At 44.6% G+C, this 15,468-nt stretch overlaps 1 protein-coding gene across 3 annotated transcripts in view; it reads left to right on the top strand.

Annotated features, from left to right (window-relative positions):
- The window catches only part of RAI14 (retinoic acid induced 14), a 134,635-nt gene that overhangs the window by 75,164 nt on the left and 44,003 nt on the right, over positions 1-15,468 (top strand). For all 3 annotated transcript variants that reach the window (XM_075841755.1, XM_075841763.1, XM_075841772.1), the window contains exon 3: positions 3,693-3,823. In XM_075841755.1, the coding sequence (XP_075697870.1) occupies positions 3,693-3,823 (131 nt within the window). The remainder of the gene's footprint in view (positions 1-3,692; positions 3,824-15,468) is intronic.

Here is a 15,468-nt window from a genome sequence, read left to right on the forward strand (position 1 = left end):
GAGTAGCTCCACATGTTGCCTTGATTGGCAGATAGCCAATCATAGAAGGAGCAGAGGACCGTGCCCCCTGCTCGATAATAGACAGCAGGCGCTAGCAATTACCCGCTTGTATAAAGCGGCCGATGAAAGTATGATTTAAGCGCGCAGGCGCGTTGAAGTAAACACAAGTGATAGAAAAATCGTCACTGTGGATACAATCGAATCAGCGCGCATGCGTAGTGACAAGAAGTGAGGTGATCGGTACATCACCAGATGTCAGAACGTTAATAGTAGCGCTTGCGTATGGCAGCGGTTTTAAAGGTCAGTTGAGCTAGTTGATTATTGGCAATATAGTGGGTCACACAATAGGCTAATGATAGCCACTTATGAGATACAGTAAGTTTGCCAAAATAGTACTAAGCCACTGTGTCAATTCCTACATGCTAACCTGGAGCGATGCAAAGGCAAGTAATAAGTGCAATTTATAATCGGTATTGTCAATAGTGAGAAATACATGTCAAAAGACACATAGATCAAGGTTTAATTCTAAGAGGATCCATATGTTCAACCCGCAACCTATACACACTCGAGAGCATCTAAGGTGTAATTCTAATGGCTGATGGCCATTATAAACCGCATACTAGCTGCATGCTGGGTTCACAGAAACGCTGCGAAGGTGAATCCCTCGTTCAGACCTCCTGGGCTGAGGGATCCCAGGCGGTGGTTCCAGTGTGTCTCCTCTTGTAATAATTTAAGGTCCAGATTACCTGCTCTTGGACCAAGTTTGACCTGCGTAACACCCCAAAATTGTAACGAGCGGATATCCCCGCCGTGTACAAAACGCACATGCCTAGACAGATGTATCCTCTTTTTTATTTATAGTGCTTAAATGTTTTGAGATTCTCCTCCTTAATTCCTGTATGGTCTTACCCACATATAGCTTGAGACAGGGACATTTGACAATGTAAACGACCCCCTTACTTTGACAGTTAATAAATTGTCTGACCTGGTATACTCTATTGTCAAATGGATTAGTAAATTGTTTAGTAGTGGGCATTAGATGGCAAAATTGAACATCGGCCACATGGATGAGAGCCTGTGACCGACGTCTTAAGCCAATTTTTGGACACCGTAGTAGGTCCAGTGTGATGACTATGCACCAGATAGTCACGTAAATTGCTGCCCCTGCGGTACGTAATGGTCGGGGTGGGGGGGGAACAACCCCTTGTAGATCAGGATCGAACAAAAGAATAGGCCAGTGGCGACTAAGGATCTCACGGACCTGTTGTGAACCAGTGTCAAAGGTACCAATGCATCCGATACCAGTTGTCCCGCCAGACTTGACAGCAGTCGCTGGATAGTGTTTAGTCACAGATTTTCGTTCGTATAATAATTCCTTTCTGTCCGTAGCTCTCGCCCTGGCGTAGGCTTTATGTAGCCATTTTCTAGGATAGCCACGTGCAATAAACTTAGTAAATAAACCACAGTTGAAGATATGGTCATCTTACTGTTCGGCAGCGGCTTCCAGTCCACATGAAAATGGCGCCGGATTTCGCTCTGCTAACGAGCTTCGTTTTGCTCTGTGTGGGAGCGGCGCATGTGCCGTTCCCACACAGACGGCGTACGCTGTTGTGAATGGAACGGCTCCCGTTCGCATTCTTTATGGGGTTGTATGTGCCGTATTCCATCACTGTATGTGTCATTAATCGACACATACAGAGATGAAAATAAAATGGCAGCCCCCATAGAGAAGTAAAAGTAAGAAAAAATAAATAAGTAGAACACGAGAACACAAATAAATAAAATTTATTTTAATATCATACTAAAAGCAATATTGTAAAAAAAAAAAAAAATCATGGCAACTTCCCTTTAACTTGAGACTGAGCTATTAGTCAACGCAGTCTCCCATTCTCACCGGTTATATCATAAACTGCCAAGTATAGCGCTTATTTATTAGTGAAACCGTCAAGCTTATGTACCAAATATTGTAACCGTGAAGATTGCGCCTGTGTTGGAGTAAAGTTCTGTTCAGCATCTTATACCTTCTGAAGTTCTTGCTGTGCCATTTCCTCTGAGGGGCAGTTGCCACCCTAAACACTCTCCCACCTGTTACATAATATAAATATAATATATACAGGTCCTTCTCAATGAATTAGAATATCATCAAAAAGTTCATTTATTTCAGTAATTCAATTCAAAAAGTGAAACTCATATATTATATAGTCATTACACAGAGAGTGATCTATTTCCAGCATGTTTTTCTTTTAATGTTGATGATTATGGGAACAGTTAATGAAAACCCAAAATTTAGTGTCTCAGAAAATTATATAAGCCCAATTTCAGAGATCATTTTTAATACTGAAATGTTGGCCTACTGAAAAGTATGTACAGTATATGCCCTCAATACTTGGTCGTGGGCTCCTTTTCCATGAATTACTGCATCAATGCGGCGTGGCATGGAGACGATCAGCCTGTGGCACTGCTGAGGTGTTATTAATGCGGCGTGGCATGGAGGCGATCAGCCTGTGGCACTGCTGAGGTGTTATCAATGCGGCGTGGCATGGCGGCGATCAGCCTGTGGCACTGCTGAGGTGTTATCAATGCGGCGTGGCATGGAGGCGATCAGCCTGTGGCACTGCTGAGGTGTTATCAATGCGGCGTGGCATGGAGACGATCAGCCTGTGGCACTGCTGAGGTGTTATTAATGCGGCGTGGCATGGAGGCGATCAGCCTGTGGCACTGCTGAGGTGTTATCAATACGGCGTGGCATGGAGGCGATCAGCCTGTGGCACTGCTGAGGTGTTATGGAAGTCCAGGTTGTATGATAGCGTCCTTCAGCTCGTCTGCATTGTTGGGTCTGGTGTCTCATCTTCCTCTTGACAATACCCTATAGATTCTCTATGGGGTTTAGGTCAGGCAAGTTTGCTGGCCAATCAAGTGCAGTGACACTGGTTATTACACCAGGTATTGGTACTTTTGGCAGTGTGGGCAGGTGCCGAGTCCTGCTGGAAAATGAAATCAGCATCTCCATAAAGCTTGTCAGCAGAGGGAAGCATGAAGTGCTCTAAAATGTCCTGGTAGACGCTGCGCTGACGTGTGTGTTTGTGTGTGTGAGTGTGTGTGATATAATACACACACACACACACCCTACAAATCGCTGGATCTCAGTTGATCAGATCTCCGTTCTTCTTTTGTCGAATTGGTTTAAATTGAAAGACTCCACTTCTTCGCTATATCTGTTTCTGACAAAGCTTGGGTGACAACCAATATTACAGCTGCTACGTTGGTTGTCGGCCAGCTATCCTAGACTTCTGAATGGCCTTGTTGTGTAATCCATATATATCCCTCTCTGCGATATTTGTGATTCCTCACGTGCCGTATACTGCGGTCTCCATTCACATAGCCATTTTGCTGGAGCTGCCTTGAAACTATTGAAGAGGTTGACCATGGGCAATGGTCGGTTATGTCAGCGCATCCCGGGCCTATCTTGCATTATGTATGTCCAGTAATGTAAGCTAATGTAGAAGACGGAGCGCAGGGGATCTGTGCAAACCTCACCACTTGCCTAGGAATTCTGCAGTGGACTTCATCACAGCAGATTTCCCTTTTTTGTTTTAGGGATTTGTATTAGATATCCGGTATTTCCAGCCTTGTATATAATATAAGTATCATATGATCCTGCCAATCCTTAATACATTCATCTTCTACTGCAGACTAATGAGTGGAATAAGAATGACGAGCGCCTGCTACAAGCCGTGGACCATGGAGAACTGGATAAAGTGTCAGCTCTTCTGGGAAAGAAAGGGGTGGTGGCCACCAAGCTGGACAGTGATGGGAAAACCGCGTAAGTTACTACCATCTTCCTATTTTCTGTGTGACAGGAGGGTATGTGTGGACTGATTGTGTGATCATTTATAATTCTGCTGGCTTCAGAGCTGAAATTACCTGTTTGTTTAGTGCCTGCACCGAGCTTGTGCTGGTGTTCTGCCTAGGAGAAGTAGTCTTTCCACCAGGCACTATACAGTCATCTGATGTGGTAAAAAAAAAAACCCTAACGAACGCCCCCTCCCCCCTGCATTATAGGAGTTCAGCTAAGCTGTTAGGGATGTGTCTGACAACAATCTTGCCAACTGTTTCCAGTGACAACCAGCAGAATTGTGAATGCAGCTCTGGCGTATAATACAGTTGTGTAGGATGTCAGTGTCTAATAGGCTGCAGGCACAAATTTAACTTCTGAACAGTCACATTAAGATTGGAAAAAATGTTGCATTTTTTTAATTGTAGATACTGAATTTATGTCCCGTACATATACTTAGGGCATAATCCTGTTCCCTTTAGTGTGTATTAACCCCTTTAAGGGGGTTGTCTCATGGAAAACCACTTCTGTCTATATGCCCTATTGGGGAATATGGATGTCATAGAGAGGTGGTAACCTGCTAGGTACCCCCTTCTGGGTCAGAACAAAGACTAGCTCCTGTTCTGGCAGATTCAAGCTGTCCTTGTTTTTACAAGGATGGCCATTTATCTGAATGGCTGTCAAGTAGTACCACATTTTTCCTGCAGCGACTGCTGTTTTGCTCCGGGAAAATCAGCTGGTTGCCAGGAGCGGGACCCAGGGCGATCAGCTGATCACCCCAGAGGCCGCATTCTGAAAGGGGTTGTCTCTGATGAGACAATGCCCTTTTAATAATGTAGCTGGTTTTTGGGCTTTAAAGACTAATAAGGATCCGCCCTTCGCTTTCTATTGCTTATAACTCTAACTTTTTTTTAGTTTGTATGTTTTTTTTTTTTTGGGGTTTTCACAGTTGAGGGAGACAGTGCTGCCGATGACTGGCGGCTCTCGCTGCGCTCACAATACTGCCCACGCTGCCTTTGGGTAAAGCTGTATTGTTTATTTCCTCCTGCCCGGCGGCTGTGTAATCAACTTGCACTTTGTGCCAGCCCTGGGCATGTCTTGTCAATCATAGCCGAATGTGTATCCGCTGTCTTGTATTTTTCAGGTGATCTAATTATATTTCTCGACCTAATGAATGTTACCAAAACTGTCCATCGCTTCACTCCCTGGAAATAACATGCACATTTAGCCAAGTCGGAAGGGGACCTTAATGGGGGGCATTGAGTATGACATTTGCCAGGTTTTTTGCCAGCAGTTGTTTGATGTCTGTGACCGTCTTTAATCTTCTGATCACAGAGGTGGTTCACAACCTGCTGCATTTTATATCTGTTTTAGGGTTATTTGTTACAGAACTGGGCGGCAGAGAACCCTTTAAACCTGGAGAGTCATCAGGTTTTAGGCGGGGGTTGTGAAATGTAACACGGTAACATCGGAGAAATCCCCTAAACAGAGGAACTAGTGTGAGGTGCATTGTATACGATGAATGGCGAGAAAATGAAATGATTACAAGAGTTCATAACCATAAAAGCCAAATAGATATGAGCAAATGGCCAATCGATGAGCAAGAAAAACATGGCGGTACAAGGGGCCATACAAACGCCCTCCTCTCTAGTAAATACACATTGACACAGCTTGTCACAGCTTTATTAAGTGTGCTCTCTTTTTCTTTTAACATAACCTGTAAGATATATAAAAGCAAGTATAAACATAGTATAACATATTAACAATAATTGGCTAAGTCCTTGACAACATCCAATATAAATAAAGCAATATCCTTAAACCACTAGCCGTGACCACTTAAGCTACAGTGGCGTCACCACGAGTGTTCTAAAACACCACGCTTCCCAGGGTCCGCCCCTTACAGAAGCCCAAATCCACCGCCATCATAACTTTTAAAATAAAACCAATGTATTGTGTCCAAGACAGCAATATATAAACATAAATACCATTGCCAAGGACCCGCCACAGCATGAAAACTTGACTCAAGTTTTCATACGCCGCCACACCTGAAAAACAAGCTCCGGGCCCTCCCTGAGCTAAAATGGAAGACATCAAGGCCCACATCTGTCAAGTGAACCCCATCCTTACTAATGTAGGACCCCTTCGTTTCCAACAACTGGTGACGAACCACTAAACCCTCATTTAACCAGACAAACTTTGCCACCATCTTGTTAATTTTTTCCCTGGTCCTATTCCGTGCCGATGCAGACAGTGCAATCCTCCATTTTATTCTCTGAATGATTCCAGACCAAATGATTAATAAATCAGAATGGCCATACAAAAAAAATATATATTTTCAATGTTGTTCTGCATAGGATAACCCCCAATATCATTCCACCTAGCGTGCACAACTAAAATACCACATGGGACCCCCAAGACCGAACTGAATCCTGGAACAAAGGTCTTACCTGATCCCACGCAAACCAAAGCAAATCCACTGCATCACTGTTCAAAACCAAAACCTACCATCTGGACGCACGAGGGCCCGCATCTTTTCCCAATAAATATAAGAATGGGCTATAATCCAGGCCACACGTTTCGCTAAACTTGAAAATAAAGAAAAAGTAAGCAACAGAAAAACCATTAAACAACTGCCCGAGACACACGCCCCACTGGCTAATCCATTAGCACTCCAAGAAGTGTGGCCTAACATATGACCGGAAACTACCTGAATCCCAATGACCAATCCTCTTAACTGATGCAACTTCCAGACCGAAACAAGCAGTTTTGTTAGCAGCTTCAATGCGAAAACAATGGGAGCTGTAGTCCAGATGTGAAAGGCCTAACCCCTGAACGCATTGCTTGAAAATAGCAATAAATTGAAATCTGGCAAAAGCTAAACAATCCGCATGCACCAGGAAAGAGGAAAACCCTTGAGGACGAACCTCCATAAAATTCAAGGAACAACCCACTGGACACGACATCTCATCCCTAACACCGTTCAAACAAATTTCAAATCCCTTGCCTTTTATCTGATTTTGAATGGTATAGCAGAATTCCCAAAACTCCCTCACGGAAAACTACATCTCTCAGCTGAATACCACCCTGTACTCGACTGGAGGGACTAACTCCCCCACCCGAAAAGCAGCATAAAAGGCCCAAGGAAACGAAAGTCTAAATAAAATATACTCCTAATCAGACAGGCCGTTTTGTCAATTGGATGGGGTATCCTTCCCCCGCTGCCAGCCGACACCTGTAACAGCAGATAAACAGCCGAAATGCCAGCAATTGGGCCAGCGTCCTCTCCAGATGGCGTAGGCCGAAGAAAATGGCCAGCATTCGTCAGGATACCACTATTGTAATACAAATTCTGGACAGCAGGTGGCGTTGGCCTGCCACCACCGCTGTAATACATATCCTGACCAGCAGGTGGCGCTGGCCTGCCACCCCTTCTGCAGTACTGACTTTTTTCAGATGGTGGCGCTCTAACACCCAGACCACAGGGTGTAATACTGTGTCCTGCCTCACGTCCAGCAGATGGCGATGCAAGAGTGCAAGTAACACTCACCCCAGCAGCCGCTTCCTCCCGTCCCCTGCATGAGCTCTGGGCCGGCTCTCCACATGAGCCCACCGCAATGGGGATAAAAGAAGACTCTTCCGGCCGCTGAACCGCCACTGAAGGAAGCCCCTCCCGCTGACTGGGCCCACGCTGTTCCACTGGCCTCCTCACTCTCCTCAGGACACTCGGGCCGACTGCCTGCCGCACGCAGCTCCGGACGGCAGGGGCCCGACCGCTACTCCCTGCTTCCATCACCCGCACCCCGGGAAGCTGCCGCCATCTCTCCCACCGGCCTCGGACCATCCACGTCACTGCTCCCATCCTCCGGCACCTCCACAGAAGTTAAGGGCGGGAGACACACTCCTCCGTCGGCACCAGGGAACTTGCGATGTAAAAGGACTGGGCCGTCCAGGTGGCCTGGGGGGATGCCCTAAAGGAGACCCTGCTAAGGCCCCTAACTGCTCCTAAAACCACCCTAGCCCCTTCCCCACTGCCTGCTCCCTAATCCTACCCAGCAACTGCTACACACACCCTCTCCTCACAATTTTTTTCAAGCCATAAACTTTCTACCTACCACCTATATATGTCCCCTAACTCCACCCCCCATGCTCCCAGCCCCCTAGCAACATTCCTAACTCAAACCCACCCACCAATCTATAATCACAATACCCCTCTAGTTGACCCCTTGCAGGCCCAGAGCCGTCATGACCGCCCTCTTCCCAGCTTTGCTTAGCTCTGGGCTCACATTCTTCTTTTTTGACAAAATGTATGATTGTTTACACATAGAATTGATCTAATCTGCAAAAAGTTGATTCCATACACAGTGGGGTAGCTATGGTGGGGCAGAGGCAGCGGTCGCACCCGGGCCCTGGTCACCTTAGGGGGCCGTCAGTTAGGTACCGCAGTGAAGGGTCCACGCAACTCCACTGTTTTACTTATTGGTGTGTTCCCAGGGAAGGGACCTATACCGATCAATAAGAAATCGGTGGTGGTCCAACCCCCGGTCCCCACTGATCTGCAGAAGGAAGGGACAGTGGCGCTCGTTGGAGTGAAATGAGGTTGAGCTGCAGTCCCAGACACAACCACAAGTGTATGGACAGCACCGTGTCAGGTACTTCAGTGAAGTGGCTGGACATCTCTAGTATTTTGCTGATTGGTGGGAGTCCCCATACCGATCACACATTGATATGCAGTGACTCTGTTCCAGCAGTTGTAGGTGTTTAAACATATGAAAGAGTCTGAAGTAAACATTAAACATATGGAACGTGCTATTTCATGACCTATAAATCCAGTGGTTCATGGTAAATGGGGCATCACAGTTAAATGTCTACATTCTCTACATTCACCACAAAAATGTAAATTTGTAAATTCTAAATTTATGGACATCTGTTATTCATTCCAAAATGCTGACTCCCTGTATAGAAGACTATAGCCGTATGATGTACTGTGCAGGTGTGAGATATATATTATACCTAGTGTGTTGGTGGGTATTACTACCCTGATGTCCTTAGGCTATGTATACCATTTTAAAAACAATTATTTATTTATTTTTAAATAACATGTCGATTAGTGTGTTTGGTGCAACTTTCTAATTACTTTTTATTAAAAATTATTTTAATTTTTTGAGGTACAGCTGCTTTGTGTCCTGTATACAGAGCAGCTGTATCTTGCGCTGAGACCTGAATGGATCAAGTCAGCAGGGCCGTATTTACCACTAGGCACTGGAGAGCCAGTGCCTAGGGTGGCGGCTTGTGGGGGGCGACGCCAGCTGACGCCGATGGCCAAAATATATATTCTCTTTAAGACCTCATCCCCTTCCCTCGCTGGACTTGCTGGTAAAACCAGCGTCTTTCTGAAGGGAAGGGGAGAGCACGGATCGCGGCAAAAGCGAGGGCGAGAGACCAACAATGATTCCCCCCTTTCAGTGCAGTGCGAAGTGAGTGCTGATGGAGCAACAGGGAGTGCTGGTGGAGTGAGCGCTGACGGAACCGTCTGCTTCTCCACTTATCAGTGCACAGCCCGCTCTACACTACCACAGACCTCCATCGTCTGCGGCACGGCTGAGGAATCAAGCGTCACATTGGCCTCCCCCTGCTCAGGCTCAAGTTTAACCAGTCCTGACCTAAATCGATCCTCCGGCAGAGAGAGTTTTAACACAGTGTAAGTTCAGTACTTACACAACAACGCAACCATTGTTTATAGGGCAGCGAGGGTGCCTAATGTGATTTCTAGTGCAGGAGGGAGGAGAAGGGCATCGGCCGCCAAATCTATTGTACCATTATAGTGAGTCTCATCACCATGACTCTTTATTCATATGTGTTGTATAAGGGTCCAGCCCGTCGCACATATCCTCGTTATGTTTTCCGGACTTAGCTGCCATTAATGTCCTATTCATCCCTGACATTCCTGATCTGCCACCCCCCCCCCCCCCTATTTATAACTACAGTCTAGATACTAGATTCAAATATACTGCATATACATATATTCTAGAATTTATAGCTTGGCCTTTACGTGCCCCTTCATTGGCATTATTAACATCCCCAGCACCGTTTCCACCATGTGTGTATGTTAATGTAGTGGGTGCGTGCATGTATTGGACTTAGTGAGTATGTGTGCGTCTGTGTGTAGGTATGTAGGGGATGAGCATGTGCGTGCGTGCATGCGTTGTATGACGCGATTTCATTGTCATTGCGTGCTTTCATTATCTGTATATAAAAAAAAAAGGTTGCCGTTTTGAAAAACAAAGTCTTTAACCCCTTAAGGACACGGCCAATTTTAGCCTTGAGGACAGAGCAATTTTTTTTACATTTCCCTCTTTGCATCCCGACGCTCATAACGCTTTTATTTTTTGTACGACGTAGTTGTATGAGACTTTGTTTTTTGCGGGACGGGTTGTACTTTATGTACGTACCATTTTTTGGTACAAATACATTATCGTTTAATTTCTATAAATTTTTAATTAGATTAAAATGCAGAAAAAAAGCAGTTGCACAGCAGTTTTAATATTTATTTTTTTACACCATACACCGATCATCATAAATAATGGTATACATTTGTTGTACACGTTGTTACGGTCGTGGCGATACCAAATATGTCTATATTATTTCATGTTTTTGGACTTATATTTTAAAAAGTTTATTTATTATAAAAAATGTGTGTTTCTGTGTATTTTTTTTACTTTTTATTTATTTATTTACCATTATTTTTTTTTTACAATCATTTAACTTTTTTTGTTAATCCCATAAAGGGATTTATTATTTTGATTTTTATTTTGTAACTGCAATGTACTGGCATAGATCTATATGCCAGTACATTAGCCTGTTACTGATCGTACACAGGCAGTTGTTAGGACATACCTCAGTATGCCCTAACAACAGGAAATATGTTCAGACAGCCCTGGGGTCCTTCACTGGACCCTGGGCTGTCTGGCCATACGAGTTGTGGGCTTTGATCGCGTCACAGTTATATTCTGTGACGCGATCAATGTGCAGTCCCCTCTCTTTGAACGCCGCGATCAGCTGTCATCGCGGCGTTCAAAGGGTTAACAGCGGAGAGAAGATGTTTCTCTCCTCTCCGCTGTCAGAGCGGGGCCGTGGCTGTGTATTACAGCCGTTGCCCCGCTCTCGATCGCACACACAGAGACGGCAGAGACGGCTGTCACACAGGACGAGTATGCTCGTCCTAATGCGCGAAGTGCTCGCCGCTCAGGACGAGCATACTCGTCCTGTGTCGGCAACCAGTTAAACCCCTTTTGTAGCCATTTTTTTTATTGTTAAATGTTTTGTTTTAGGTGTTTAAAAACTTTTATTAAAAATTTTGTTTTGTTTTTACTATATAGTATCGTCCGCTATGAGCCAATTCTGTCCATTTAACTGAACTTACTGCTTGTCCTAAGGCCCTTTTACACCGGCCGGTGCAGCGAGCGCCCATCATCGAGACATCATTGATCGGCACTCGTTTGCTCCTGTCACACGGAGCTATGGATGGGGACGAGCGGTCGTTACTCCGTTCGCTCATCACCATTAATGGGATTACAAAACATACTATTAACATTATAATAAAATAACTATTATCAAAAATTAACAAATTAAATAAATAGACACTACACTGGAGTGGTGCTAAAAAATATTCTGGCCACGGCCTTTTATTAAAGTTACCATAAAATATTGAATAATAAAAACCATTAACTTTATCATCCTGAATTATTAACCTGGCTTAGGGCCTGTTCACATCACCGTTCATTTCCGTTCCGGGGTTCCGTCGGAAAACGACTACGCTATTGAGTCCGTTGGAAACCAGCCGGAATGGTGACGAACGGAAAGCATTAGCGATGTTTCCATCACCATTGAGATCAATGGTGACTGAAACGGAAGCTGTGCTGTCACTTTCACTTTCTGTTGCGGAGTTCACCCGACGGAACCCTCCGACGGAACCCCGGAATGGAAATGAACGGTGATGTGAACAGGCCCTTAGCCATAAACTCAAGCCTACCACAAATCATACATAAATGTCCACTCATACTGCTGAGCGACTTACCCCTTTCAACAAAAGGCCGTGGTAATAAATACAGTACAATCACAAAATTTAGGGAGGGAGGGCGGGGGCAGTGAACATTTATTCCAGGAATATATCAGAAGGTCTGCCAAGACCACTGCATATTCCTGGTTTATATCTACCTAACTTGTCACCTGACCACACCTCTTACACCAATCCCAGACTGTTACTAAGGCCTTAAACTGCCCTCACTGTCACCTAGGCCACAGCTGTGGCTCAATGACAGACATCACCGGGCAGAATTCCTATTCTGCCCAGATACCAGCGGGAAAAATTCCCGCCTAAAAACCAGGGATGTCTCTAATCCCATGTAGAACCCTCCTAATGGTCCGGGTTCTTTCGTTACTATCACGTCGGCAGCACGTCTTCCTTTACACAGGGAGATTTGTTGCTGACAACGATAATATTTTACTTTTTTTAAACGGTACGATCAGCAGAAGATCGAGCATCTGCTGATCGCTGCTCTTTTTACACAGGGCAATTATTGGCAACGGGCGTTATATAAACGCTCGTCTGCCCGATAATCGTCCGGTGTAAAAACCCCTTTAGAGCGAGTCCTGTGTGTGTCAAAGGGTGCGCTCACATGTGGCGTACTTTCATTGTATTTCCGTAGCGTAAAAATACACTGTGCAAAAGTACATTGTATGCCTATGGGAAAAAATATTCTGTTTCGCAGAGAGATTTCTCTAGTTCTTGCATTGCAGAATAATTTTCCCATAGGCATACATTGTAGTTTTCCGTTAGCGTATTTTTACGTTACGGAAATATAATGGAAGTACGCCACGTGTGCGCGCACCCAAACACAGGATTACAATCATAAATTTTAGATGTGATCGTAATTATTGTGATCCTGTGTGTTAGACACACACATGACCCGCTCTCCGCTGAGGTGTCAGTTCAGCAAGACTGACGGAATCATAGTGAACCATACAGCTTCTATGTGTAGAAGATACATAGAAAAAAAAAAAGCCTGCATAGGTGTACATAGCTTTTAAGTGTACCTTCAGTAATAAAATGTTCTGTGCTCTCACACAATGTTTAAATGTGCCATCTGGAAACTGTAGGAACATCCTGACATTGTAAGGTTACATACCTCCAAACTTTCAAGTATCACAAAGGACAACATTTTTTTTTCTTTTAAGCCACGCCTCTAATCCCACCCAAACCTCGCCCATACACACTTGGTTCAGCCCACACATTATCATGCTCCCATAGTGCCTCCCACACAATATAATGCTAAATAGCTGCCCCCACACAGTATAATGCCCTCTACCTGCCACCATACAGTATAATGCACCCATATAGTATAAAGCCAACATATATGGACAGTGACGTCAGTGGCTACTCCTTGTCCGAAATCCCCGTTGCCGACTCTGGCCGGGGATTCTGCTTCAGGAAGAGCCCCTGACATCACGGTCCATATATCGACAGTGACCTCAGGGGTTTCCTCCTAGGAGCGGAGTCCCCGGCCAGATCATCGGCAACGGGGATTCCGCTCAATCAGTAGCCACTGACCTCACTGTCCATATATGGACAGGGCCGTCAAGGTCTTCCCCGAGCACAGCACTTAAAGTAGCGCTGCGCCCGTGGAGTCCGCGGCGAGCGGAGGAGCTCCCTCTGCTCTGATCTATTTCTGAAGCAGGGAGCTGATGGTTCCGTGCCTCAGCATTGGGTTCAACTGTATCTGCGTCCTAAAGAGAAAACCGTGCAAGAATGTTTTCTGCGTGACAAAAGCCTCCGTGTAAACAAACCTGTCCGCCTTTATGTTTTGAGAAGATTGTGATTGCACCCCCTGTAGCTGTGCCTCCCCTTTTAATAATGGACTGGTGATAATACCGACCTGTTGGTGTTTGGCATTACTATTGCACAAAGTCGCCTCTGTTGTTGTTATTATTCCATCAGACAAGAAGTGGAATTCCTGGCACGTGCTTTACAAATTCAATAATGGGGCGGTCGTTTTTAGAAAGAATTGCTGTTGTCTGGGTTGTACTTTGCAGATTATAGGGATGTAATAATAGCTATGGTTATGGTAAATTAATGTAGTTCTAACCTAGACGTATCATTAAGAAGCATACAATGATAAAAATAATAGGATGGTGTCTAAGATATCGGTGTGCAGACAGTTCAACACGTACTGGTGTGGTATCGAAAGAAAATACAATTAGGGTATGTTCACATGATTAACAAAATACGTCTGAAAATACAGAGCTGTTTTCAAGGGAAAACAGCTCCTGATTTTCAGAAGTTTTTTGAGCAACTCGCATTTTTTGCGGCGTTTTTCGTGGCGTTTTTTACGGCCGTATTTGGAGCTGTTTTCAATAGTCTACGAGAAAACGGCTCCAAAAACGTCCCAAGAAGTGTCCTGCACTTCTTTTGACGAGCCGTTTTTTTATGTGCCGTATTTTGACAGTGACTCGTAAACTGACCGCTCGTCTGCACAGAACATCGTAAGACCCATTGCAAGCAATGGGCAGATGTTTGCCGACGTATTGGAGCCGTCTTTTCAGGCATAATTCGAGGCGTAAAACGCCTCCATTACGTCTGAAAAGAGGTCGTGTGCATATACCCTAACCGGTCCAGATTATAGCATGAAAAAAGAGGCAGTGACCCCAGGGAACCCGCACTTGGGGACCTACACCCTCCTAGTCCACCATTCTTTCCCCCTTTGTTTCTAACTTACCTCATGGTTCTGGCTGGCCTCCAAACGTGTATATATACAACATAGGCTCAAAATGAGATGTGAACAGAGCCCCACTTTATTTCATGGTTCGCCCAGGGCCCTACAAACTTTAATCAGGCCCTCCTATGATGTATATTTAATACAAGTTTGTTGCTAGTACTTAGATCTTGCAAAAAAATTAAACTAAAGCTCTATCGATCGTGTTGACTCGCAGTAGAGGGTACTTCATCTGAGTGCTCAATGCTAAGCTGCAGCCGCAAAAGCAAAAATGGTTTTGTACACTGTATGGCAAATCAAATGGCTGAACCTAATGATTATTTAGCAGTCACGTACAGAATGTAAATGCTTGTATTTATATAATAGATTATGTGAATACCATGACTTTTTATCTGGGTTTTTTAGGGAACCTATATAGCATATTATGACTTCCTGTAGTTCAAAGGATGGATGTTATTGAGCTACATACCATTGTATGGAATAGCTGAAAAATTTGTATTAGAATAGATAGAAGTTAATAGATGGGATATGTTAGGGCAGCTTACTGCGTTCCACAACCTCATTTATCAAAGTTGAGAGCGTATTTCCTGATAAAGCCCAGGCCAGGGCAATTAGCCTCTGTTTTCTTGTCACGGATGTGTAAAATCACCATAACGGGTAAAAAAGGGATTGTAGGAAAATAAATCTGAGACTGGAATGTAAGATTTCACACAGTACTAATTACAATCCAGGGTCTGAGGTCAGCTCCCAGCTGTAAATCTCCGTTGGGAGAAAATACCCCAGTGTCTTAATCAATAACGTATGTTGGAAATAGAAATTCCATCCACCCATAAAAGCAGAAAGAATAAATTAACTACTAGAACA

The sequence above is a fragment of the Rhinoderma darwinii genome, chromosome 1 (genome assembly GCF_050947455.1).
Source record: "Rhinoderma darwinii isolate aRhiDar2 chromosome 1, aRhiDar2.hap1, whole genome shotgun sequence".
In the NCBI taxonomy this organism is placed as follows: domain Eukaryota; kingdom Metazoa; phylum Chordata; class Amphibia; order Anura; family Rhinodermatidae; genus Rhinoderma; species Rhinoderma darwinii.